We start from the raw sequence: 27966 nt of genomic DNA on the forward strand, positions 1-27966 counted from the left end.
TAATCAGAAAAGAGTTCCAACTACACACGCCACAATAATTCTTAAAAATTCACAGCGCATCTGAGCGTCTAAGAAAAAAAAGAAAAATGACTGAAGTTGGATTTCTTCCAAACTTTGGCTGAAAAAATATCAAAGCAGGGTTATCAACACTCAACGACACGAGGCACCTTTCTTATTATTATTTTAATACAGAATGGCTACTAATTTGCATATTTGAGGATGCATAAACTTACTATGTACAAGCTGTGCTAGAAGGGTACTGGAAGGAAGGAATTGTACAGAGTCGCACAGGTAAACGTAATCTTGTGTATGTATTCCCATCACAATAATTGATTACTGTCATACATAACAATACTTAATTATGATTTTTAACACAGTAATATATAAATAGTATATAACACTACAGTAAAGTTCCTACGATTTAGTCAACAAAATAATTCGATTGGGACAGTAAATCTGACAGTCGTTTCTATAAAGAAATACATCCATCTAATGACAAGAAAAATATTATGTAGAATGTAACGTTCCTTCATCACTCATTTACATTTCATGGTATCTTTCTTATGAAGTCGAACCTGGAAATACGAGAGCCCTAGGGATCGGGACATCTTTTACAGAGGTCTACAAACATAACCGGGGCCGCGATTACAAACACTATCTTCATCGCCACATATCGAGACGGTATAAACTAACATCGAAAACATAACATAACATAACATTTATGTACGAAATTATGTATATTTATAAGAAAATTCAAAGTACCTTCGTCAGTAACCTGTAATTGAACATGTTAAGAAAAAAATAACTGTAAACATGTTTCATTTTTCATACAGAAAACTTAATTTTACTTTGTAGATAAAATTGAAGATAAATTTTGACTTCTCATTAGAATACGGACCCAGGCTTCCAATTCCTATTATGTAAGTACGAAAGAAAGAGATACACATATATACATCATATAAATTGTCAGCACGTGTACAAGCAGTGACGCTGCGGCTACATCTGCAAACCAAACGTTCTTTTATAGAGGTCAGTTCAGATAGAACGACTCTCTTATACAGTGTTTTTAGTAAAATGACGGGACCTTAAGCCAGCTCTCCTCTGAAGAGGTTTCTCTTATATCCAGGTTCGACTGTATTGAATTACATATTGTATTTTCTCCAAATAATATAGGAAAGAATCGTTAATTAATGTAACAATTGTGAACAATTTGACATAAAATATTAACCTCAACCGCAATAACTAATGAATAAGCGAGAAGTTTTTGAAAAAAACATGAAAGTTCACAGGGCTTACGTTCGGTCATCGGTTGGTTCAAGGTGATTCTAAATGAAAATATGAAACTAATTATTCATAGATGGCGCTTTTATCATTTTTTACTGAAAAATGCCATTTATATGATTATTTTCAATGGAAATTTTACAAAACTTGGTTTGCAGAAACTTTACACTATTATTGATTGTAACAAATACCATAACAATATAATTTCGGTTCTTTTCACAAAATGGTGTACAAAACAATAAAGTATTTATCTTATTTTTTGTAAACATGTTACACTATGCATGCTTCATTTACCACTCTGCCTATGTTTATACATCCATATTTCTTGCATTCATCCATCCACTAATTGTCATCAAGTAAAATAGCTGAAACTTTGGAATTATTCCCACACATCGGTCAATCGTGAAATCTTCAGGGGGTCACATTCATTGTTTCCTACAAAGGTTACTGAATTTTAAAGAGATATTGGCTCGAAATTTATTGCAACGAAGAGGGAAAACATTTTTGAGAAAGGGATTTGGAAATCTTGGCATTTACCGAGCTTATGAACATTCACGGATGGTTTAAGTGGCCACTTACACGCTGTGTAACATTTACCATTCTGCCTACATAGGCAAAAAATTCAAACATCCACATTTCCTCAAGTCCTCCTTTGTGAAGTAAAAGATATGAAACCTTTATCGATGTGGGTCAGATTCATTTGGCTTAAATAATTCACCTACCCAGATTTAAATCAATATTTCAATTTGAGCCACCTATGATTGAAAAAAATATTTTAATTTGAGGGCCATTTTTTTATATTGTAAATAAACCGCGATAGAAAGTAAGAAAAAAGTAATCATAGAGCGGGGTTTGAACCTCGGACCTCCCGATCGCGGGACTGCGACCCCTCGTGATTATATTCTTAAGTTCGTCGATAAAATTGAAGAGTAACATTTAAAAGACAGCTATAAGATGAATGGGGTACTCAGGGGGGCGACTAGCTGACGGCCTTCTCGTAGGAGGGGGGCGGAGCCTCAGTGACGGGGCGCGCGGGCAGCAGCACGGCGATGTGGTAGGGGGGCGGCGGCGGTGGGGGCGCGGGGGGCACGCCCGCCGGCACCGGCACGGCCGCCTGCAGCGACAGCATAGTGCCGAGGGACAGGTCAGAGTTGGAATCCTACAGGCGGAATGACAAACATCATTATTATTTATTTAGCATTGATTTGCAGGTATTGCGTAAAGGCAGACGGCAAAACAGGAAGAATAACGTCACAAATGCACCTTATGAACGTAAGTTAATACGTATGTATATTTTTATTCTTATTCTATTATCACGTTTCAATACGGCAATTTAATCTGTTTTGGAACATTTGTCGTGAAATAACGTCTGTCATAACTGCTTCGGACGAAAACATTCAATATTTTTAAATCTTAAATAACATGCTAACAAATCCCAATCCAAATCAATGGCGTGGTAACCCAGTGGTGTAGAAAATTAATTCTAGCATGTAGTCCAAAAGCAGACATTTCAACTCCTCATTGCCATAATATTTATGCTACATAATTCAATTCATTATTTATTCACTATGTAATAAATACGCATTAAACAGCAACCCCGTGTCCCCGGCAATCTACAAGCTGATTCCTATAGATGTATCAAGACTCATATTCTACGTAGAATTTTATGACATTATACAAGGGTTGATAATAAACGACTTTAAAGGCATATTTTTTCTCAAAATTAATCTACAATAGTCTGATAGAAAGCGAAAATCTAAGAATAAATGTCAATATCATCACTAAGTATTTGTTCATAGAGGTTTTGTACATTTTTGAGGTGCGCTGTCTTGACGGATTGTGTTTACCTGTCTGGCAGTGGGGGGGCGATCATGGGCGGCAGGGGCAGCGGCGGGGGTCCGCGGATGCCACACAGGGACACAGCGCAGGCGGCCAGTACCAGCATGACCAGTAGCCCGCAGAACATCAGCACCTCTATCCTGGTGCCGTGTTCGTACATTATCTGCACAACACAACACAACACGAGTATGTTACTAATTCTATAGTTGGAAAAATTAGCGTTACCCGGATTTCTAAAAATATTTCATTGAATATGATATATCCATATCCTCCAATTAAGTATTCTCGGGGGACCAGTGGTTAAACCAGAGGAGGTTAGAGAGCTCGCTCTCGACGAATGAAACAACTGTGTTTGCCCCTTACATTTTGGCTCCAAAAATGTATACATAAAAGATGATCCATGGACATTGAAAAAAAACAGCCACAAAACCCTTTTATAAAGAACTTATTGATCAAATACGTGTATAAGTGACGGTTAAACCTTTGTATTACTGTTTGTCAGTCACATTACCTGGTGATCAAAATAGAATTTGGCAGAAGCTACGAAGATGGTTGCGACTGCGAATGAGGCCCACAAGCCGCACTTGAGGTGCGGCGACATGAGTGGTGGGGGCGGGGGCACGGGGGGCGCCGGGGTGCCCTCGGCCGGGGGCTCCATGTACACGGCCGTGTCCTCGGGGGGCCCACGCGCCACCACCGCCGCCGCGGGCGCGTGCACGCCATTGCTGCTGTGGCTGCTGACAGGAAACAGACACACTGGATGAAACTTCCACTATATTATTTATTATGGCACTAAAGACACAAGATATGTGGTGATGATGCCCTGCCACAGTAGACTAAAAGCACTAAGACTCACATCACAGGGTGGTGTCCAACTTAAACCCGTAAAGCATCAAAAAGATCCCGACATAATCATATCAATGGATTTAAAATGGGAAGCTCACATCAAATCTATCGCCAAGAAAGCTGAGTCAATAATTTATTTGATTATAAAGGCATTCCAAAATAGTACTCTAGGTTGCAAAAATTCTTACCCATTAATACTAAATGCACCCTTACTTATTACTTGCATTACTACTACCCATTCTAGATTATGCTGATGTTTCCATGACTGATTTAAGCTGAGAGCAACTCAATAAACTTGAACGACTTCAGAATACATGCATAAGGTACATTTTTGGTCTTAGGAAATATGACTACATTTCTGATTATCGTAGGCAACTGAAATGGCTCAAAATTAGACAGCGGAGAGACTATCACTTCCTCTAATTTCTGTTCAATGTACTTCATAGTCCTAACGCTCTTATATACCTGCGTGAAAAATTTCAACGCTTATCAGTTCATGGCTTACCTCTTCGTTCTCATACTCAAAGCACTCTCTTAATCCACAATTCCTCTTTCTTCTCTAATTCATATAGTGTCCATGCGGCTCGACTGTGGGATCATCTCCCATCCACCATCAAAGATGTTACTACATTATCTCTGTTTAAATCACGTCTGAAGAAACATCTCTTTTCTCTTCCTTAATCTCTCCTCCTTTCATTTTTCCTCTTTTTTCCTTTTCCCCATTGAGTAATAGTTTTGATTTAAGGTAATTTATAAACAAATACGTTTATTTATATTTTATATATCTTTAGCTTTTTAATCTTTATTTTCTAATGAATATGTTCTGTAACTTGAATTATAAAAATAAAACTTTTATTTTATTGGTTGGTTGGAAGAAATTGCCGTTTGGCAATAAGCCCGCCAATGTACAAATAAAATTATGTACAAAAAGTTAAATAAATAAATAAATATTTCTTAAAATAAACAAGACCTTTATTGGAGTATGGATATCAAGTATGGAGTTCCTACTTCACTTAAGACAACGAGCTACTGGAAAAGGTCCAAAGATGTGCAACAAAAATCCCCAAATTACTCAATAGGATGTCAGATTAACTCATATTAAAAGGCTGCCCCTATGAGGGTAGATTACAAGCACTAGGACTTACATCATCGGAAGAACGACGCAAGAGAGGGGACTCGATAGAAACTTACAAGATACTTTATTATTACTATGACTGCCCCCTGCATGAGATGTATCAATTAAATCCCGACACCAATTTACTGGAAGCTCTATTGTCCCCAATTCCACCTCAATCCCAAGAAAAACTTCCTTTCTAGCAGGGTGGTTTCAGACTGGAATAAATTGCGAAGACACGATAAAAGGTGAGATGGAGCCAGATTACTTTGAACTAAATTTTTGTCTCGAGAGAATAAATGTGATTCAAGTTATTGCTGAAATAACAAGGTTCCAACTAACGATTTGAATTACCGAGTGAAAACAATTCTATTAGCAATATAGTCAATGTCTCGGTACACACTGACACATACTGTACAGGAAATGTTAAAAGTTAAACTGCAATCAGCTATAATACAATTTGTGAAAAAAGGTTCAAAATTAATAAAATAATAAAGTATTAGATGAAATCTTGTTATTCCAAGGGGTTTATAAGACAAAAATTATAGAGGAACATGATTCAAGTTATCGCTGAATTTTAAATTGTCACACAATTCACACTCTGGAAATTGTGCATGACTATTGGGGGTACTCCCGCCTCGTCCTGCCTAGACTCGGGAATACCTGTAGTGGGAGTGCTGCAAGGGGTGGTGGGGCCTGGCGGGGCCCGCCACGCACTCCACGCTCTGGAAACGGTGCACAGGGGTGACCATGGGCTTCAGGTGGCGCTCCCGCCTCGTCCTGCCCACACCTGGAAACATTAGTATTTAGTCAAACTGCACCGCCTAGCGCAGTAAAACATTCCTCATTCAATTTTTGGCACTAGGAGGTGATACACTACATTATGTGATATTTATGCATCTAATATTAATACTATAACATCTAACAGCCCACAAACCTGGTATAGAATTCTATATATCGCATCTCTTTCTAGAAAAAATACCAATCATCTACCCACACCAGTGAAACCAGCCTTTCATGCAAATAATAATATTCAAAAATATTTATTTTATTCTTAGTCAAAAACAGAGATATTTATCAAATCGCGGGTGTCAACACCAGCTAAGTGGATGCCAACCCACATACCAACATTTGTTTTATTACTTTTGCGTCTACTTGCTTTTTAGATTGTACTATCAAATTAAGAACTGAATTCCGCTAAACGTCGTTTCGCCTCAATTGATCAAGTTTCCTTAGATCTAGGGGGCGGTTCAATAAGTACCCATGTTTGACGACAGATGGCATCACTAAGGCGAGTTGCTGTTTACCATTGTGTACTGCCATTTGTTAAACAACACCAAAAACAAATTTGATACTGATTCATAGGTTAGTTTGTATTTGACAGCCATTGCAGTAAGCTACGCAACATGGGTTTCGCTAAAATGGAGAAAGTGCAGTATCGTTAAGTGATTCGCTTTTTGCTTTTGGACGGGAACAAAAGTGAAATTGGGTGCTGTTTATGGGGACCATTCCCATCAATGACAACGGTTAGATATTGGTTCAATGAATTTAAATGTGGTTGAACATCTGTTTTCAAAGAGGATCGTTCAGGATGCCCGGCAGATGTGGTTACCGAGGAAACCACTGAAAAAGTCCAAGACATGATTGTCCCTGATCGTCTAATGAAAATGCGCAAAGTAGGTGGGAAGGTGGGAATAGCAATTAATATTTTATATAAGTTGGCGATGAAAAAGTTGTCGGCCCGATGAGCGCTGTGATTGCAATAATAGTCAATAAGCGGATGTGGCTTCAAACTTCGAAGCACGATCCGAAGGACTTTTTGCATTGAGTAGTCGCCGCCGATGAGACCTGGATTTTCTACAGTCAAAACAATGGGTTGCTTCCGGTGAATCTGCTCCAAAGAAGGCGAAGACAATCTTGTAGGCCGGAAAAGTTATGTCGACAATTTTTTGAGAGGCAAGGTGTAATACTCATGGACTTCTTAAAAAAAGGAAAAATAATCACTGGGCAACACTACAGCGAGTTTTTGAACAGCTTTGATAAGGAATTGAAGGAAACACAGCCCCATTTGGCTAAGAAAGTGCTGTTTCACCACAACAATCACCAGCACATTCGCACCAGCGAATTTCTGCCGCATCCTCCCTATTCGCCCGACCTGGCTCCCTGTGATTTTTTCCTATTCCCGAACATGAAGAAATGGTTCACAAGAAAATAAATTAGCTTTAATGAGGAGGCCATCGCCGAAACAGATGTGTATTTTGCAGAGCTCGACAATACCTATTTTTTGTAGGGGTTAAAAAAATTACAGGGACGCTAGGAAAAGTGTATAACCCTAAAAGGGGACTAAGTATACTGAAAATTAATTATTTGTTTTTGAAAACAATGGCATGTTCATTCTTAACACGGGTTCTAATTGAACTGCCCTCGTATATAGCTAACACATTAGATAAGTGGAATACCCACCCACCAATCCAACTTTAGTTTCTACCACTGATTTGTTTGTTTTTTGTAAAAACTGTATGATTACACTGTGGTTTAATTAGTTTTGCATCACCTGTCGATGAGATGTTATTTTAATAACTTACCCGTATGTAGGAAAAGAAAGATCAAATTTTGATTGTGGGTTAAATTGTTATTCTTAAAAACCCTTTAATAATTTAATCATGTTTAAGGTGATTCTAAACGTAAATTTTTCAATAAAAAATTATAAAAGCACCATATATGAATAATAAGTTTCATATTTTCATTTAGAATCATCTTAAGGAAGACAAGTACATGTCGCATGCGATTCACAAGGTCTAGTGCTTAGGGGCATTCGAGAAAAAGTCAACTAGTCTACAATCAACTTCAGTCGCAAGTGAGATTCAATAATGCTGATACATGAAACTTTACAACAGTCAGAAATGATTTTAAAAAAATCTAAAGTGAGTGCAGCTAAGATCCTCGATTGTTATGTGAACTTTTTAAAATTTATTTATGCCTTATTAAGTTTGTACTTTAAGATCTCATATAAACTTTATCTAATGTTTGAATCGGCACTGGCTTCATAAAATACTATTTGATTGATTTGAAACATTTTCAGGCTTTTTATTTCTTTTATTTCTTCAGGTAACTCATTGTACAGTTTTAAACCCTCGTGCGGTGATTGGTGATTCCCCTCATTGGTAATCTTACCTTTTTTCTTATCTCTAGTTTTACGTGTATAGCATTGTTGGCTGAATTTGATTATATTTTACTGTTGGTTAACTGTAAGAAAGCCAATATAATAATAGGGTAAACCTGTAGACAGTGAGGGGGGCACCCTACGGCCAGTGTAGCCGCACTGACTGCGCTTGTCTATCCAGAAATGCATTAGCGGGGCTCACTGTCCCGGGTACTCCCGAGTCCGGGGGGCGCTCCCGACTGCAAACAGACAGACACATTTATAATTTCACATTATTTTCTTGAGTTATTCTAATTTCAACAGAGATAGAGAACCTTTTTTGGGAAAGGAATGTGGAACTCCAGGCATTTACAGGGCTCGTGACATTCCCATGTTTGAGCATCCACATTGCTTCAATAGTTCCGTCCGTTGATTTCTTTTATATTTTCTTTTCAAAAAGTTCAATATATTTGTTGAAATAAATATGGTGAAATTCCAACTATCCGGATTAATGAGTGCCAAATGTTATCTGGATCTACAGAAACCCGGTTAATTGGACTAACCATTAAACTGAGGCAATGTTTCGAAAGAAAACGCAAAATTTACCATAAGATAACTATTTTTTTAGTTTTGTAAATAATACAAAGAATCGGAATCACATATAAAATTTAATTAAATATATCCAGCAAAGTTAATCGCTTTGACGAAGGCCGCTGGCGCCTTTTATTATTTGTTATTAATCCATCTCCTTATTTTTTTATTATCTGATAACGATCTGGATATTTGGAAATCCGGATGACTGGAGTTTGGATAAACGGATTTCTACTGCATGTGCAAATCTTGATAAACTCCCTCGAGAGTTTAATCTACTAACCTAATTTATGAAGATTTGGACATGCTTTAAATATTTCTATAATCAAACACACTGCCAAAAATTAGGTTTTTACATGTGTTTTGGGTTGTTATTTTCTTTGAAAATAATGAAAAAGGTTATATGTTTACTTCATAGGTATAATCACAAAGATAACATATATTTTCATAAAAGTTTGAAAACAAAAAATAATGGGTGTTGTTGATCAGTCTTATGCTTCGTACAAAGAGACTATGAAATATTCTAAATATTTCATGTCAACCAAATCAGGAATTGAACCTGAAACCTCTTGCATGGTAGGCAAACGCACTAACCATTAGACCACGAGGCGGAGGCACATGTAATAAAAATGATCAAGATATGATGTGGTTGGTGTACCATTGCAGTGCCCCATGCACCATTAGGTGCGAAAAGGTAATAATTAATTCATTAATAAACCATGATAATATACCTTTAGATTACACATACCGGTAAGGAAACAAATTTAAAATATAACATAAATGGAAAATGACATCATTTCAAAATGATATTATTCCAAACAATGGCAGAATATTTGTAAAGCAGGTTTACAATTCTACCGAGGTATTTAATTAATCTATAAATATGTTGAAAATAAAATCACAAAAATTGGTTTAGAAAACAATACACATATCCTCCAGACAATCGATACAATAATGTGTAATATTATTTTTTGGCAAAATATGATAAAGCAACATTATTACATATTTAGTATTTATTTATTTATTATTTCTTTCAGTTATTCTATTATTTTTTAAATTAAAGATAATGTTCCCTCACCGGGGTGGGGTATATTTAATAATCTTTCTTATAATAATTATTATCGATACTATATTTGGAATTTTGATGCGGAATTTCGGAGTGTTTACAAATGGACAAACAAAATCACATTCAGAACAGAAATACAGTAAATAAAATTTACATTTAAAAATAAAGAACAATTTCAGTAAAGATTTACAAACTAGTAAAATTATAGTAATAATAAAATATATTAGTTATTAGGGCTTACATATCAAATTTGACATCTCAGTAAGGGAGTGTTTTTAAGTTAACATCTTAAAAATAATTATGGTAAAACGACGTGATACAAGACATTCATTGATTCGGGTCCGGGTATTGAACAATAAATAAATAAAACTATTATTCAGTTATGGTAATCATTATTGCGCCGTTTTCGCCACATATTCCACAAAAAATATTTTTATCCCGCCAGATACGACAATAGCGACCGAGTTTAGAATTCGTGAGTTCGCGAGTTCGTGTTCCGAGCACGAGCCGACGAGCGCGACGCCGATTGCGACGATTGCCGATTTTCGATTCGACAATCGAAAATCTCGGCTCACGTCAGAAATTCGAGCCCAGCTGCATACAATGCTGCATCTACACTATTTGTAGAAAAGTTTATTTTTTTCTAAAGTAAGGAATGCATTTACATAATTTATGGCAGCACAGTGTTTTAAACGTCAAATCAAATATGTCAATCAGTGGAAAATACGCGAAGCCGTAACGTAAATATTTCGTATTCATTCGGACAACGGCTTTTGAAGTCATAAATATAGTATCAGCTTTACTACTGTTCAGAAATAAAAAAAAAGTAGTTATAATCGATAACGTTTTTCAGTTTGATATTGCTCGTTATATGAATTATGTTTTATGAAAAAAGTGTAAACCCTTTGTATATAAAACATTATACGGTATTGACATTATAGCGTCCTCTTATTTCTTCCAGTGTTAGTTTTTAATTACCAAATTAGCCATAAATATTTAATTACCAAAAAGTTAATGTTGTGAGTGCATCTTTTATTTGCGTTTGTTTTTAAAAAAGTTTTGTGACACATGTCCGAAGGTGAGTTGTGTAAATGTCTCGAAAAATCAAATATTTCTACAAATGGTCTCGAAAACAATTGCAGCCGGTGTAAATCTGAGTGTGAAGGTAAGTGATCATGTTTATAAATATACCCGGTTGACCTTACATAAATATAAATTAGTGATTATTTTCCATTTAGAAATGGATCACTACTGGTTAAGTATAAATTATATAAATCAATTAATCTATTTTTACAATACTGTAGCTATCCAGCTATTTCTGTGATTATCCATGTCAGATTATTTGCTGGCTAAAATCAATAAACGCGACCTTCCTCGTGTTCCATCCTTCAATTTTATCTGCAAAGTAAAATTGAATATTACCGACGAAGATGCTTAAAATTTTCATACAAATTTCATTTAATTTTCGTGCATAAATATCGATTTTACTTTATACTGTTTTGATTTGTTCCGATGAAGATAGCGTTTGTAATCGCGGCCGGAACCCCGGACGACGTCTTCGACTCGATGGCCACTACAAGTAAAAGTCCAGAAAAACAAAATCAGTGGGAATATATCCAACTCGTCGCCTGTCAGCCTCGTTGTCTAGTGGTCAGCGCGTTAGCTCACTATAACTTACTGATAATTACTTTTTAAAATAAAAAATATTAAATGTTTATAGAAGATTTGCGTTATTTAGACGATGATGTACACTGTAACAGTGTAATAAATGTCGGCAAGAAGAAGTACAAATGCACAATCCAGAAAAACATGTCAAATATCTTTTAGCTCCTAATTTGAAGGAAGGTCGGGGATCTGATGAAAACAATTGTTAATTTTTAGTCTAATTTATTCTACAACTTTTGCAATTGGGGTTCTTGACTACACTACTTATCGAACAGAGGAGGAGCATGACTCGCTTCGATGAGATAGCACACTTTTCCGTATCCGTGTACACGCGTGCTAGCCTACCCGCGTGAACTTTCAGACTGTCCGACTGTCGTTACACCCATCGCTCCATGCCCGATTTCACTCTTCTCGCCTAAAACTTACGAACTTTAGTGTCTGTCACTGATGTTTTGCTGTCGGCAGCCCTGGACTGGAGATGGCGGTGTCACCGGGACTCGAGTGTGGCGCTGATCAGCCGCGGGGGGAGCCTCATCACGTTCCACCAGCGCTACAGCTCGGGCACCGCAGCCGTGCGCGGGGATACGCCTCTGCTGCCGGACCGCCACTACTACTGGGAGCTGCACATGTGCAATGCGCTCTATGGGACGGACATTGTGAGTAATTAGTAATTGAGGTAGTAATTATTATTTATTTTTTTGTCCTAGCTTTAATTTTCTTTAGTTGTATTTCATTTCAATTGTACCTGTATGTATTATAAAGAAATATATTTACCATTATAAAATGGACTTAATAAGTCCGTAAATAAATAAATAATAAAATATTTCCTTTCATATATTTTTTTTAATGTATAATTTGGTGGCTTGTAGTTGTAAGCCTACCGTTCAGTTCATTAGTAATCACAAGTCCGAACAAACGAGATTTTGATTTATTTATAATTTAAAAGACAAAGGGTTAAAATTAAATATTGTTAGTTAAAATCTTATAACTTGTGTGGTTAGTAGAGTCATTGTGTGATTTTTAATTTCTATTTTTAATTAGTGTAGCATCAAATTTTTCAAGTAGTCTGGCATTGTGATGTTTGCATTCACTGTGTAGAGTATTTTATGCACAATTTTCTTCTCTGTCTTATTCATTTTGCAATTATATAATTAATAATTGCAAAATGCCACAAAAAAATTCTACAAAAAAATTTAATGTTTACATACATACATACGTAAATAAATAAACATACATTTTAGTCTGCCTTAGCACGAGTCTTCTCCCACTAGTTGCCTAGGCATTACTTGAAACTATGTAAACCTATATAATGAATAAAAATAAATTAAATGGTAATATTGTTTGGGTCATATTGTTTGGTCATAAAATATGTTTTTAAAATCATGCATAAATAGGGCAATATTCAATTTTAGATGACTAATAAAATACTCATTTGTTCATTATCTTTTAACAATTTAATTTGAAAATAAATGAATAATGAGTAAATTGATTTTTTGTGGCAGTTATTTAAAAAAAATGTACTTTTTTTTTCATATTCATGTCCCGACTTGCTAGTTATTATGTTGGGGGTTAACAGATGCGTTAAAAAGTAACATAATTGGACCATCGATGTTCCTAATGTTTGGATGTTTTCAGAACGATTAAGATTGTAAAATGGGATGAATCTCAATATGTCTGTGATGTATAGTTGGACGTTTGTCCACAGATGGTTTTTTATATATATATTTTTTTATAGGAGTTGCAATATTTTTTACCGTGCTCGTAATGTACAAGGTTTATATTTACCTATTTTAAAGGGGTTGTTATTATTTATTTGATGAATTTACTTCAAAGAAAAGCATTATAAAGTTCTTATGTTTATAATAGAATTGGGTGGGATGTTCCGGCTGTGCCTTGTTTTAGGAGCCTCTCCACATTTGCTCTAGTGATGGGGAAACCACAGAAAACTCGTCAGGAAAAGGCGGACTGTTGTCATTCGTTAACAGACCTTCTTATCCACTTCAAGAATTTTCGGCATTTGGTGCCCTGTTATCATCGATACCTTTTATTGCCTGAACTATATCTATCATCAACAATGTTTTGAGTATGTCCAAATTTTTGTAGACAGGCTGGATTTCCTCCCTAGAGAGTTATTTAGATCTAAATTTGTTGCAACAGAGAGGGAAACATTTCGAGAAGGGAATATGCAAGTCTAGACATTTACAGGGCTTATGACCCGTCAGTGGATGGTTTAAGTGGCCACTTTACACACTGTGTAACATTCACTATTCTGCCTATGTTTACACATCCACATTTCCTCAACTCTTCCATCTGTTGACTTTTGTGAAGTAAAAGAGCTGAAACGTTTATCATGCGGGTGAGATTCATCCGGCTGAACCAATTCACCTACTAGGCCCTTTAAATGCCTAGACTTCCATGTTACCTTCTCAGAATGTTTTCCCTCTCTGTTGTGACAAATTTGGATATATCTCTCATGTTTAATGTTACCTCTCTCGGCAAGTCCTCGTGACTTATCACTGTATGAATATCCAGATGGTCGGTGTGGGTACGCAGAACGTAGCGCTGGACACGTCCACGTACAAGTTCGCCTCCCTCCTGGGGCTGGACTCGGAGTCCTGGGGCTACTCCTACTCGGGGCGGATCCAGCACGCGGGCAAGATGTACCAGTACGGGCCCAGGTTCGGGCTCGGGGACGTGGTAGGGGTGCACCTGGACATGTGGTACGGGACACTCTCCTTCTTCCTCAACAGGAAACCTCTAGGTGAAGACCCCACTTACATAATCATTAATTATAAATACCTATAAATCATATTCATGTGTCGCCCAAAGGACACAGTTTGCAATAGTGCTGCTGCAGTATGGAAACAGAGTCGATATATACGATCCATATTACTTCTAGTTAAATAGGTGGGTAGATTTTCAGTCATTATTATTAATATTGATTGTCTTTTTATGGTGATTTTTGGTTCCGACGTTCCAGCTATCGTTGCAGGAGCCATTTTCAGACATGGTTTACTCTGAAGATGGCTCCTGCAATCGTATCTTAATTTTACTCTACCGTCGGAAACAATTAATGTCTTAGAATTAGATATTTTGTAGTTATTTAATAAACGCACAGAGGGCTCTTACAATAAACAGTTAAAAAAATAATAAATAAGAAGTTATTATAGAAAATAACAAAAATTAAATCACAACTATAAACACTACATGTAATTCATTCTAAAAACAAAAAAAGAAAAAGGAAATAAAGTGAAGATGAATGGAGGAACACATTTAATAGGGGAGAATTGAGGGAATGGCCATTCGATGGATAGGATAGCTAATTTGATAGCAGCAGGAGTGGTGTGGAGCAAGTCCAACAGCTCAGCATAATTATTAGCAGTTCTGTGGATGCTCACTAGGGGAGGGAGAATGGTGGGCGAAGTTTGTCCTATTGTACTCACACTGGAACATGTGTCGGAGTCCGTTGGTCCTTGAGGGTACACGAAAGTTTATCAGGGACAGTAATTTTGGGCAATCTATTATGGTGCATATCACTTTGTGCATTAGAGGGAGGTCAGCAATTGTCCTTCTGGCGGAGAGCAATGGTAACCTCAACTCAGACATCAAAGTTTGGTGGCAAATTTCATTTATAGGTTTACCCTTTTTGATATGTATGTAGCGTGAAAACTTCCGCTGAACTCTTTCCAAGTTAAAAGAGTTGCAGTTGTACAAAGGGCTCCAGACTGACGATACGTATTCCAGTTGTGATCGGACCAGATCGCAATACAGAGATTTTATAGAAACGATGCTACTAAAATTTGTAGTATTCCGGATAGTGAAGCCTATCACAATATGAATTTGATAATTCTCATCTGTTGAATTTTGATTTTTGGTTTTATATGAATATTCTTTATTTAGAATTTTCCTTCAAATTATGTTGTTGACCTCAAAAAAAATAACAATGACAGTTAAAAAAATAATAAATAAGAAGTTATTATAGAAAATAACAAAAATTAAATCACAACTATAAACCTCTTTGACCTCTACAATACCTATTCTTGAAACACCAATTCCAATTGATTTAATTTCTTAAATTTTACTATGTATAATTTGATATTATTTTGAGTATATTTTTTCTAATTTAATTGATTGAAGGAATAATCATTGATAGATATCCCAACCGAGATGAAAAGATTAGATGTTTAAAGCGGCGGTTCCCAAATTTTTTTGGCTATGGAGCCCTAATTGATCAGTTTTTTTTGGCGGAACCCTATCTCCATAACATAAAAGTAAATTGACAAAAATGTTATTTTTAAGACCCATGACACCTTATTGTCTGCATGTTGTAACTTTCAACTTGAAAAGAAAGACTATATTTTTAATTTAAAATCTTTACATAGTTTTATGTACTTATACTACCACTAGAATTAGCTTTAATGTCCGACAATTAAATACGGAGATATTCTGAAAAGCCAGTCTCACATCGTAAGTCGATACAAACGGAAGCAAGACCATGATAGCCTTCTCAATGATTGCGGGGTATTCATCTTTAAGTCCAATCCAAAAGCCGTTCTCGTCAATCAAATTCTCATACTCCGATACGTGCCAGTGGCATTCTTCAAAGGTGAAGCTATTTATTGATAAAAGTGCTTCGCGCCGTCGACAGCCTGTATTCTATGACAATACGCCGGAACACCTTTTAGGTACTGCCGGTTTAAAGTATTCCTCACTTTGTTTAAGGGCATTTTACATGTTTCAGACAGATTCTACATTTTGTTACGAATGAATACAATTAGTAATAAAAAAAAAATTAAAGCCGTTTATTGTGGAGGCATTTTTTAATGAGATATGTTCTTCTCGGCAGGCATCGCCTTCCGCGGTCTGCGAGAGAAGCGAGTGCTGTACCCCATGGTGTGCTCCACGGCCGCTCAGATCTCCATGGTGCTGGTGCTGGCCGCCTCCGTACCCTCGTCCCTGCTGCTGCACAGCTCCCGCGCGCTGGTGTCGCGCCCCGCCACGCTACGCGCCTTGCAGCAGGTCCCCGGCTTGAAGGCCATCTTCAGCGACGTCTTCTGGCTGCTCCTCATAGAGAGTAAGTGTTCTTTGATCCGTGGACTGGTATAGAATGTGGAAATCTAGACGTTTACAGGCTTCCTCCCGTTGAAGAATTGGAGAAATTTGGATGTCCAAAATTATCACTTAAACCAGCAAATGAAATAAATAAAATAAGTACAGGTAACTCCCGTTGCTCTCGACCCCGGCAAGTGCGGATTTGTTTCGCAATGTCGTGACTTTAGAAAATAATTAAAATGATAGAAAATGGTTCTAAATTTGCAGTTGTAGGTAGGGAGTCTACGGCGCTATCAATTGTGCGAAGAGTACTACTAACACAGTACTTCTTCATTGCATGTTCGCTCCCTAGTTGGAGCATATGGTGTCCACGAAGATCCTCCAAGCATCTCTGTCGGCTGCCAGCTATTGAGCATCCTCCCAAGTCAGGTTCACGTCCCGTAGTTCTGATACGAACTGCTGGCGAACAGTCAGAACCTGATGCCTTGTAAAATAGGCGAGCGTGATTACAGCTCTCGGGAGGCATCCGCAGCACACGGCCGAGCCAATCGTATCACCTCCGCTCGGATGACAGTTGCCACCGGAGTTTGCTGCATCTGTTTTGTTCATTCCTTACAGAGTCAAACCAATAAGAGACATGAATTTCTTATTATATGTAAATATGTTTGTTTTCTACTTTAGAAGTGACATTTTACGACGATGATGACCAAGACATGTGCCAGTTCCTCTGGGGCGGTGGGTTGCGGCCTTTCTTTACTAGTAATGGAGATAGACAAATGGTAATAACATCATTCTCATTTATAAAATAATTTTTAAAAAGCCCTTCAGGTAGCCCAGCGTCAAGTTGTTCGAGGAATTCGATATATTAGATATAAGGCAGTTATACACATCTAGAATAATTATGTTTGTGAAAGCAAATTATTCTACCAAATCCCAAAAGAAACACTCCCACACTACAAGAAGTCAAACTAAAGGATGGGTCAAGGGGTCTACCGCAAACTCTGAATTCGGGCAAAGAAATTTCAAGTTTCTGGGCCCCAAAATATTCAATATGTTACCCGAACATTACAAAACCATTACCCAAATTCAATTAAATAAATTTGTAACAAAATGGTTACTGGATTTAGGTAGAGAAAAATAGAAAAACTTACGAAAAAATAAATATTTCCATTTTTATGATTTACCCAAATATTTAATCTTGGGGCCATTTTCAACGAGTTGTAAATAACTCACTATTAGAAAACGGGAATCGAGTTGGGGTAGAGTGGGATTCGAACCATGGACCGTGAGTCCGAGACACTAGCCACAGGACCATAACCTGATTTTAAATTTATTACATCATTTGCCGGGAACGGGAACTTTGGTAAATAAATGTTTGTCGCAGGTGGCAACATTAGCAGTTCACGATGGAGTCCCGGTGCCGAGCCTTTTGTACAGAAGTGACGCGTGGAATCAGATTAAACAGGATGAAAGTAGGCTGATTACTGGCGAAATACAATCTCTCAGACGAATATGTGGTAACGAGTATGTGGGGTTGTTGCAAAAATATCGAGAGATCCGTGCATTGTGTAAGGGTGAGATAAGCATTATAGACGAAATCAAGGAAGGGGTGCTGCGTTAGTTTGAGTTGTAAAATAGTTGTGGGGGGCGGGTGCGGGTTTTGCCTACACTGCTCTAAACTATTATTTTAGTAATACTTTTACGAAGCAGTTTTATTTGTGAATTAATAGTATCAGAAGTTATTATCTACAGTAACACTTTAATTTTTGTGTGAAACGACTGTTTTAAAATAACTGTTTAATTTTTTTACCACCTCTAGCGTGTGTGCATGAGAAGATGTATGAACGTAGAGGAAGCGATGTCTGTATGCAAAGACAGAGTGATACGGCGCGATGTTTTGTTTGTTTTGTAGTAGATTTTAGCTGTACGCCCGCGATAATATAGATTGATTGATTTGGTGTTTATTTTGTAGAACTCCATATTTAAACTTGTAATATTAGAAGAAATCAAACACTGATATGAGTCTACTGAACACTAACTCTAGGTTTAAAATAAAATAAAGTGTATTATATTATAAGTTTTTATAGATTTGTATTTTATTTCATAACCTGTTGATTGGCACTCAATAACGGCGATGATAATGTAACAGGAGACGTGTTTACCCGAAGCCTCGTGTGGATCACCGCAACAGTCGGCGGATTCGGGAGAAGATACGTCTCCTGAGACTTCGTACCGAATGCAAACCGCTACGGGTAAATATTATTATTGGATTATTAGGCCGGCAGCTTTTGCTGCTCGTCATTATAAATCATGTACACATTATTTACTTCCTTGTGTTTTCTCTAATCATTTAAATGAAAATCTTTTGTACTTAAGAAATTATTAAACATTCATTTTTAATAAATACTGGCTTGCAGCGGCGAGTGGTGATATTTTTTATAGGTAATCTACAAAAAATGTACATTCATTTGTACCATATTATAAGTAAATAATATATAAGTACTATAAATGGCTATTTTTTCTTTTGTTTTATGAAAATCATTATCATCATCTTAGCTATATAGCGATTTTAATACAATACGTGTAAAAAAGTTTATTAAAAATACCACTATGACATTCACTAGATAGGTATATTTCCCTTATGATTGAAATGTCAACACTGAGCACTGGCCGATTCCTTTTAAAATGAATAATGACAAAAACGACCACTTCAAACGCCACATTTGCTATGTGATACACAATATGTCAACAGTATCATATCGAAGAAAAATAGTCCTTCTGAAATAATGTTCGAAATACTAGTTTTTAAATAGAGAATCTTCTACTAATGTAGTGTACTTTTTTGTATGGAGGAAAAAGCTAAGGTAATTGGCTAGTTTCGTCATTCAGTAAATCTTAAATTTTGTGCATATTTTAATGAACACCCGGGCCGAAGGGTTTAAGAAATCAACAAGTATTCAATTAAAAATACTTTTTCGAAAAGTACAAACATAAATGTATACATACACACATACAGTTATCATGCGAAGTCATCTTATCTCGAGTTTATATGTAAGCTTATTTCACTTCCGATATATCCAATTTGTTTTTTAATATTTTAACAGATGCCGTAACTATTTCTCGAGGCAGACCATTTCACGCATCTACAGATCTACCATTGATGAAATGTTTAGCTGGATTGAAGTTAAACTTTGGTTTCTCTAATTTCTTCAAATGTCCTCTCCGTTGCGTATTCCGGAGTGAAATGTGAAAATTTTGTCAAGTTTGCAATCATAATTCCCCCATGCGACATTTTATAAATATCAATAAGGTGCTCCTTCTCTGTTCTAGTGTGGTCTCGGGTCAAGTCTCCGCCGAAGCCTTTCCTCATAATATATCTACACAATGCTTGTGGTATCTTGGTAATTGTGCTTCTTCTTCAACTTTTAAGAGACCTTTAGATCTGTGTTACCGAAAACTAGTTGTTCTCCCGAGATGATGAGGCCCAACTGTTCCTCCATCTCTCGGGTGGTCTTCCATGCGGACGTTATCCAGGTGGGATTTCGAAGGCTACAGCGTACACAAGTCTATCGCTGCTCATTCTGACCACACGGTCCCTCCGGTATCTCCTTCCGGATCTGCTCCATCGTACGATATTCTCTATTTCATACGGATATCTAATTATAATATTACGGATTCGGTCTCGGAGTGCTTTTCCAGTAATGGACCTTAACTCCTTCATTTCAGCAGTTCCGAGTAGCCCTTCGGTACGAACAGTGTCAGCCCGCGCTTCCGCAGCATACATCATGGTGGGTCTCGCACATGTCTCGTATATTCTGACCCTAGGACCGGTACGCATATCCTCATTTCTCCATATTATATTCCTCAGACACCCCTACACAGTTGATGCTTTGTTGATTTGTTCCACTGGATTGTTGTCAACAGTCAGCTCACACCTTATAGGTTGTCTGGGTACGGTAAGACTTTTTTTTAAAAAATTTAGGTAATTGCATAATACAGAATATTTTTCTCAACAGATGATGCAGATATCGACCAAGTATACGCCAACCTGAGTGGGAACAGCGAAGATGAGTGCACCGAACCGGACCCGATTACTCCCGGAACCGAGATTACCTCCGGCGAGTCTCGCGTAAAAGTTTCCGACGCCGTCTCGAGCGGAGTGTCCCCCGGTCCGTCCGAACCGACCTCCGGCTTCAGGACGTTACCGTGCGAGAGCTGCCACCTGAAGTCGGCCATCACCATCAAGGGGGAAGATGGCGTGACCAGTAAATGCCTCCGATGCTTCTACAACCAGAAGACAGGAGACTGATCGCTTCGAGATATGAGACTGACTCTAAGTATACGACAAACAGTTTACTGTTATATTTTTTAATTACTTTACAACACACTGAATAGTATTTTACGTTACGTTAAATTGACGACTCAAATCAATTTAACAAGTGACTCAACAGAGATGCTGAATATTTTGAGAAGGGGATATAAAAATCCAGTATTTACAGGTTATGTATACTATTCACAATTTTGTCTGTGCGAACATCTAAAACAAAGTCTTGATACCATCCGTCTGTTGCTTTTTTTTTATCGCTCTTACATCATTGTAAAAAACAAGATATTGCACTAACAAACTACATAAGTGGATTGAAATGTCACCCTGTCATTGATAAAAAAAATATTCTACAAAATTACAATTAACGTCCACCAAAAATTTCACTAATTAATTTAAATATCTTTCTGTTGACTTTTATAAATTAATAGAGCTGAAACCTTTATTTATTTATTATATACTAGCTTTTACCCGCAACTTCGCTCGCACAGTATTAGGAAGAAATTAGTTAGGTAAGTAATTAGTTTTGTCGTTTATCAATAAGAATGTTCCCGATGGAATAATATTTTTTTTTTCGAGATAGAAAGTAACTTTTATTGATTGCCAACATTATATCCAAATATCACTTCAAAAAATATTATGATTCGTTAGTCTTAGCATCGTTATTCTGTTCGCAAATCCAAAATCCTACCACAAAACCAAAGCGAAAAGTAAACCAAACTAGATAAAGAAAGTCGATTATAGAAATTTAAAGTTAATTCTTTATGACATTCCACCCTACCGCCTACCATTTTCAAATACTGTTGCTCATTGTTGATACATCATATATATTTTTCTTTGTAATTTTTTTTTAATTTGGGATGGAAAGTAAGTATCCTATTTTACTTCTCACCTCTCTGGCTATCCCCATCCAATATTTCAATCGGTCACTTCGTTGAGACTCTGAGATTTATATATTAGTATGGGTTTTACAAAACACTATGAAAAAAGTTTTTTTTTTTTGCGCCCCTTTTTTCTCATAAGATCCACTCATATGGACACATATCATAGCTTTCTAATTTTTTGGAATATTTCACTTCCGATTGGACCGCAATTAATGATTTGAAGTAATCTTATTTGACTAACATACTGGAACACTTTTGTTGCTTACTGTTTTTTATAGGGACACAATACACAATATCTCCTACCATATAATTGGTTCAGTTTCACATAGGCTGTGACTGTTTTTTCAGTACCAATGTCTTTCGGACTGACAACTAATTTCCTCAATAAGAGACACGATTTTGACGGCAATAGCCGTCATAACCGGGAATGCATTAAATTCCCAATTTGTTTTTTTTTCGAACACGGGACTTGATTATCAATGACAAGGTATAAAACAGATCTAAATCACTGTTGCGTTGATTCGCAATCCGCCACATGTGGGTAACTGGTGAATTCAACAGATAATAAGTATTATGTCACTATGGAGTAACTTAACGATTAAGAGCGATCCGTAATATAATTTTAAAGTTGAAAATTAAAAAAAAGTCATTAATTTATTGACTGACGCCAGTTATTGATTTTATGTTCCTTTCTCAAAAATGCTTTCTGTTGAGAAGTTTGACAATTTCCATTACTTGTGTACACCGATTTGGATAAAACTTCGATCACGTCAACTCAATTTATTATTTTTTCTCTTTTTTTTGTAATGTAACATAAAAATTATTATCATTGAACTAATTGCATCATACATAGCTATTCTGATGAAACAATGACACGACTGCAAATTTATATTTTCACGTAACAATGGCGTTAATTTCTAAATGATTGCCACTGCATTGAATAAAACTGACACGAGTGTACAACCACTCCCGTCTGCTAGATGGCAGTTTCTGTAGATTTTGTATCACTGGACTGGTTACTGCGACAAATGTGCGGAGATCAGAAGCGACCAATAACATTTTGTGCCATTTTGATATTCTTGCCTGTCAATTGAGTAGATTTCTGTGAACTCGCATATTGTGGGTTAATAAAAAACTGATTTGAAAAATATATCATTAGAGTTTATGAATGAAAATTCTTGATGGAAGTTCAGTGTAATTCGGTATGAAAATATGGGTCGAGTGATAAGCATACTTTTTATTTATTATTTAAATTTACCTGAGAATGAAGCAATCATTACTTATGTCGAACATTTATTTTTTTAAACAAAAAAACTTTTACACTAATATAAAATATATACATATACAACAATTTATTTTTCCTACTTTAAATTTAAAATTGACCTATAGATTTTTGTACTAAGGAAAATGTTAAATGCAAAATACATAATTTGGTATTAATTTCAATTTCAATTTATTTATTTTATATACATTTATGTACGTTACAAAAATATTTCAATGCATCTATAACACGAAAAATTTTATACTGAAATTTAAATATGCAAAGATGGTAAAATAAAAATACCCAGCAATTACAGAAAAAGGATGCTATCCTCTCTGAATATTTTTTCACTAATATGAATGATGTCGATATCCGAAGAGATACGGTCGAGTAAAGACATTGCTCTTCCTACTGGCATTACCATCGGTATGCTTGTTCTGTAAGCAGGAAGATAAAACAGCTTAAGCTGCCCATGTCTAAGGTAGTCTGTAGGTATCTGGTTCTCTTAAAAAATATGCATATTAAATTTATCTGAAATGAAATAAAATCTTAGTAATGTGTATCTCAAATGAATACGCCCAAATTTGTTCAATATTCTGGTAAATAATACAAAATTATTTTAATATCAAATTATTAATAATCAAATTGATTTTATAACTTATTACGAATCTTTAGTAAAAAGGTGTTGCAGACAATCAGATACAGGATTGTCGCTGAAAATTAGGTTGTTTTAAAATAAAATAATGCATTATATAATAATGCATATTAATTTAAGTGTACTAAATTGTATGTAAATATTAACTCCCAAGCTATGAAACTTTATAGTTTCCAATCAACAGTATTAACTGTTTTTTTTATATATTTCAAAGTTAGTTTGGTAATTATTTTGTTCATTAATTTTTATATTTTCCCTGTGCATTAACTGTAATATCTATGGTTATCAGCTTATTTATCTCAAGGTGCCTTACAAACACTGACACATATGTGTCGAGTGTGTCTGGTATGTGTCGGCGTCAAATGACGATTGTCAAAAATCAAGCATATCTGGTAGTAACTCACGACATTTTTGTGGCAGGTTAACAATCATCAAATGTCTGTAGGCACTTTTGATCAATATATTGCGAACTTTACAAAAGACAAAATAAACATTATAGTATTATTATGAACGACAGTTCAGTTATTTTGTTTTAGTTTAAAACCAGTTATTTTCATGTAATAGTAAGTAACACATTCGCTGCTGGTAAATTGCGAAAATAGAGGGATAAAAAACATGCCATATCGTACAAGAAGGGCACAGGAAAAAAACCCATCAACAAAGAATTATTTTTATAGGGGAGAAAAGATAAAAAAACCTTTGTAATCTGTTTGTTTTTGTCAAGTACTTATATGTATATATTTTTTCACATTGCAAACATTAATAATAAAAATAATGTTACCTCACTGGGGTTACCCAATATATTTTTTCCATGTGAGAATATACAAAGTAGACTTAATATACAGAAAGAAATAACAAAATGTTCAGACAGTTTTAAACACTACGTATTTATGTTTATTTTTAATTTATGTATACCTATATTATTTATATTATAAAACGCGCAATAAAAGAACAAAAACATAACGTAAACTTTATGTTTGTGGAGCAGGTGATTCAATATTGGTTTGGGCGAATGAGACAATCCATTTTACTTCTACCCAGCTCCACTATCCATTTTTTTATAGCCTTTTTGAACATTTTCTTGTTACTAATTGTTTTAATGGACAGTGGATATGATGCGACATGATCATTTTTGTGCAACATTTTTTATTCAATTCATGAGACAAGGAGTCCAATTTTGTTCATTTTGAAAATAACATCCCATGGGACTTATTCGGGGAAAAAAATTACATTATTATCTCGAAAATTAAAAAAATGCAATGAACTCATTTTTGCCTTGTACCCCTTCATATATGTATATTTTTAAAATAACTTCTTTCAGAACAGGTTATCCTAGAGAGGAATACTTTTAAATCAGTTTTGTATAGATACAATATATCTGTATCATTCATATCTCAAACAATTTGTTTTTGTAATAAAATCGATTTACTTAAAATATATGACGAGTTATTTTGAAATGAACTGCACCAATTTGAACAGTGAATTTGGGATTTTGTGTAATAAGCTTGCGTCAGATATTCTTACTCATGACCATATTGCAATTGAGGGGGTTAAATGCAACACCGCCACTCCATGATCGGTGTTTTCGGGAAGACCAACAAAACCAGCAGTAAAAAGACTATTTCTTTAAGTTTAATGTGCAACTCGTGCGTTGTATAACAGGTAGCTAAAAGAGTATTCATTTTAAGTTGAATGTGCACATTGAACTTAAAAGAAAAAGTCATTTGGGTACTGGTTTTGTTGATCTTCCCATAAATAGTGATCATGCACAGTGGTGGTTTTGCATTTAACTCCCTCAATTACAAATGGTATTTTTTTATATATTCATAAAATGCAGAACCCATTTTGATTTCAATGTGTACGGTCTTTTCTGGGTAGGTTGGACTCGTTTTGGCTGCCGTTGCAGGAGCCACCTTCGGGGTAAACTATGGAAAAATATCATTCTGATTTCTTTTTTATTTAGCATCTCTGACTGACGTATGCAATGATGTCAGCAGCATCAATGACATTTAATTAAATGTGCACGTTATAAAAGCAAAGTCGATGGCATTTCATTTTGTGGCCTTCTTTTCCTTAATAGTTATGATCATACGTGACATTACGCAGAAAAATGCCACTGTGAGTGATAAGAAAATTATTTTATTGGACTGCAACTTTGAAAAACAACAGATATATCTTTTCACTCGTAAATACAATACAATTTATTGAATAATTAGATAATTGGTCCTATTTTAACCTTTACGGGCCTAAGCTAAAAAAATCCATTAGCTAAAATGCTATAAATACGACTTAAAAAAGGTAAATTACATATATCTATTAAGAAATAACGTGTCTATTCATTATACGCCAGTGACCGTAATGTACAAAATGTGTGTGAACAAATCCATAGTATTTTTACTCTCTTAATCATAAATATTAAGTATGATTTTTCATTATATAGTATTTTGATGTAATTAAAAGGTCCTACTAACATTGTATGTAGAATAGTTATCTTTCAAAATTGTAACCAAAGTTTTATTTTATAATATGTGGATGTGCTACCTAAAGGTACCTATAGGTAGCACATAGCTGTATACAGCTCTCTCATTATTTTCTCATCTGTACTAACATAAGTGTCATAAAACAATATTATTTGTATAAGAATGAAAGGAAATTAAATATTTTAGTTTGTTACAAAAATAGAAACGAAATAAAAAATACTTCAATGTAATAATCCATTTTCCATATCATGGAACATTTTATATGTATGGTGATTTAGGAAGAAGTGTGTTGAAGTTCCAGTTTCATTCTACATAATATTTTATGTCACTTTTGCAATGTTAGGTTTTTCTTGTCAGTACTTCAAAAGCTCTCACAAAATTTATTAAGGCTGTAGTCTGATTAACAAGTAAGGAAATTTTTGATGCCGCCGAATGGAATATGAATATTAAATTTTTGCTCAAAACGTAGTGTAAAAAATTAATACTGAGAACCAAAATATTCTTCCTAAAAAAAAACAAAAAACATAATTCCATAAAAACAAGTTTGAAATAAATTATTAGATTTTTTGAAAACAATTATTGAAGGCATGATTTTACCTAGAACTTTTGAATGCCACAAAATTAGTGTAATTAAATGCTTGTATTTCTACAATGTTTTGAGTATGTCCAAATGCTTGCAGACTGGCTGGATTTTCTCCCTAGGGAGTTGTTCATATTTAAATTTATTGCAACAGAGAGGGAAAACAATTTCGAGAAGGGAATATGGGAGTCTAGGCATTTACAGGGCTTATGACCTGTCATTGGCTGATTTAAGTGGCCACTTTACACACTGTGTAACATTCACCACACTGCCCATGTTTGAACATCCACATTTCCTCAACTCTTCCATCTGTTGATTTTTGTGAAGTAAAAGAGCTGAAACCTTTGTCATGCGGGTGAGATTCATCCGGCTGAACCAATTCACCTACTAGGCGACGCCTGAAAACAATTTTTCAATTTTGTATACTTCTTTTACTAGGTAGTTAATTCAACAATGTTTTGAGTATGTCCAAATGCTTGGATGTTCAAACATATCAATGGTGAATGTTACACAGTGAGTAAAGTGGCCACTTAAACCAGCCAATGACAGATCATAAGCCCTGTAAATGCCTAGACTCCCATATTCCGTTCTCAAAAATGTTTTCTCTCTCTGTTGCAACAAATTTAAAGCTTGTATTTCTTTTTAAAAACCAAAATTTAAGTTTTTTCTTTAATAACTTTCTTGTTGAATTTATTATCTTTCAATAATTCGAGCAATTTTACTTGCATCAATCAATGTATCAAAGTTTAGTCTAAATTTTAAGAGGTGTAATCTGCCAGTCGAAAAATAATTCTATTTTAGTATATTTTTTAACAGAAATACCTTAGAAAATGATGGTTTTTATTTGATGTTTATTTACTTTATTGTTTTAATGGCGGGATTTTGAAAAAACGACATTTAAAAATGGCAAAATTGTATGATTTTCTTACTTTTATCAGATTTTATAACACACTTTAAGTTAAAGAGGTTATTTGAATGTTTATCTTATTTCTATTTTTTTCTTTTTCTATTTTTTTAGCTTGAAGCTTCTGTTTATGATGTGTGGCTATCAAACAAATCGAAGCATTTTTTTATTGATCTCTCAAAGTGAAGTTTTTTGGTTCGCAGTATCATTATTTTTGGCAATTTGAATAATGATTATTCTCCCGGAAACCATGACTACTAAACAGAGTGTATTTATCTTATC

The 27966-nt window shown here is 35.4% G+C and overlaps 2 protein-coding genes across 2 annotated transcripts; one reads left to right on the top strand and one right to left on the bottom strand.

The window, feature by feature from the left end:
* Nucleotides 1-1372: 1372 nt before the first annotated feature.
* Nucleotides 1373-10400, bottom strand: LOC148276042 (uncharacterized). The gene is made up of 6 exons (XM_088234861.1): nucleotides 10121-10400; nucleotides 8360-8482; nucleotides 5744-5870; nucleotides 3632-3857; nucleotides 3129-3283; nucleotides 1373-2440 (listed from the first exon to the last, which is right to left on the bottom strand). Exons 2-6 carry the CDS (start codon nucleotides 8430-8432, stop codon nucleotides 2218-2220), a joined length of 804 nt encoding a protein of 267 aa, XP_088090987.1. The 5' UTR covers nucleotides 8433-8482; nucleotides 10121-10400; the 3' UTR covers nucleotides 1373-2217.
* Nucleotides 10401-10559: 159 nt separating this feature from the next.
* On the top strand, nucleotides 10560-27884 carry LOC148276043 (SPRY domain-containing SOCS box protein 3). Its single transcript, XM_088234860.1, has 8 exons — nucleotides 10560-11044; nucleotides 12010-12200; nucleotides 14077-14305; nucleotides 16391-16618; nucleotides 17278-17375; nucleotides 18746-18848; nucleotides 20613-20933; nucleotides 27799-27884. The coding sequence occupies exons 1-7, from the start codon at nucleotides 10948-10950 to the stop codon at nucleotides 20903-20905; spliced, it is 1239 nt and encodes a 412-aa protein (XP_088090986.1). The 5' UTR covers nucleotides 10560-10947; the 3' UTR covers nucleotides 20906-20933; nucleotides 27799-27884.
* The last annotated feature ends 82 nt before the right edge of the window (nucleotides 27885-27966 follow it).

The sequence above is a fragment of the Micrasema longulum genome, unplaced genomic scaffold (genome assembly GCF_059751315.1).
Source record: "Micrasema longulum isolate JH-2025_06_02 unplaced genomic scaffold, ASM5975131v1 h1tg001296l, whole genome shotgun sequence".
NCBI classification, from domain to species: Eukaryota; Metazoa; Arthropoda; class Insecta; order Trichoptera; family Brachycentridae; genus Micrasema; species Micrasema longulum.

Excerpts from the sequence above, each read along its gene's own strand:
- LOC148276043 (XM_088234860.1), top strand. The coding sequence starts at position 10,948 with ATGTCCGAAGGTGAGTTGTGTAAATGTCTCGAAAAATCAAATATTTCT. Across the intron at positions 17,376-18,745 it reads GTAATGGAGATAGACAAATG|GAGACGTGTTTACCCGAAGC; the intron begins GTAATAACATCA and ends ATAATGTAACAG. Across the intron at positions 18,849-20,612 it reads CCGAATGCAAACCGCTACGG|ATGATGCAGATATCGACCAA; the intron begins GTAAATATTATT and ends TTTTCTCAACAG.
- LOC148276042 (XM_088234861.1), bottom strand. The coding sequence starts at position 8,432 with ATGCATTTCTGGATAGACAAGCGCAGTCAGTGCGGCTACACTGGCCGT. Across the intron at positions 3,858-5,743 it reads TTGCAGCACTCCCACTACAG|CAGCCACAGCAGCAATGGCG; the intron begins GTATTCCCGAGT and ends GTTTCCTGTCAG. Across the intron at positions 2,441-3,128 it reads GCCCCCCCACTGCCAGACAG|GATTCCAACTCTGACCTGTC; the intron begins GTAAACACAATC and ends TTCCGCCTGTAG.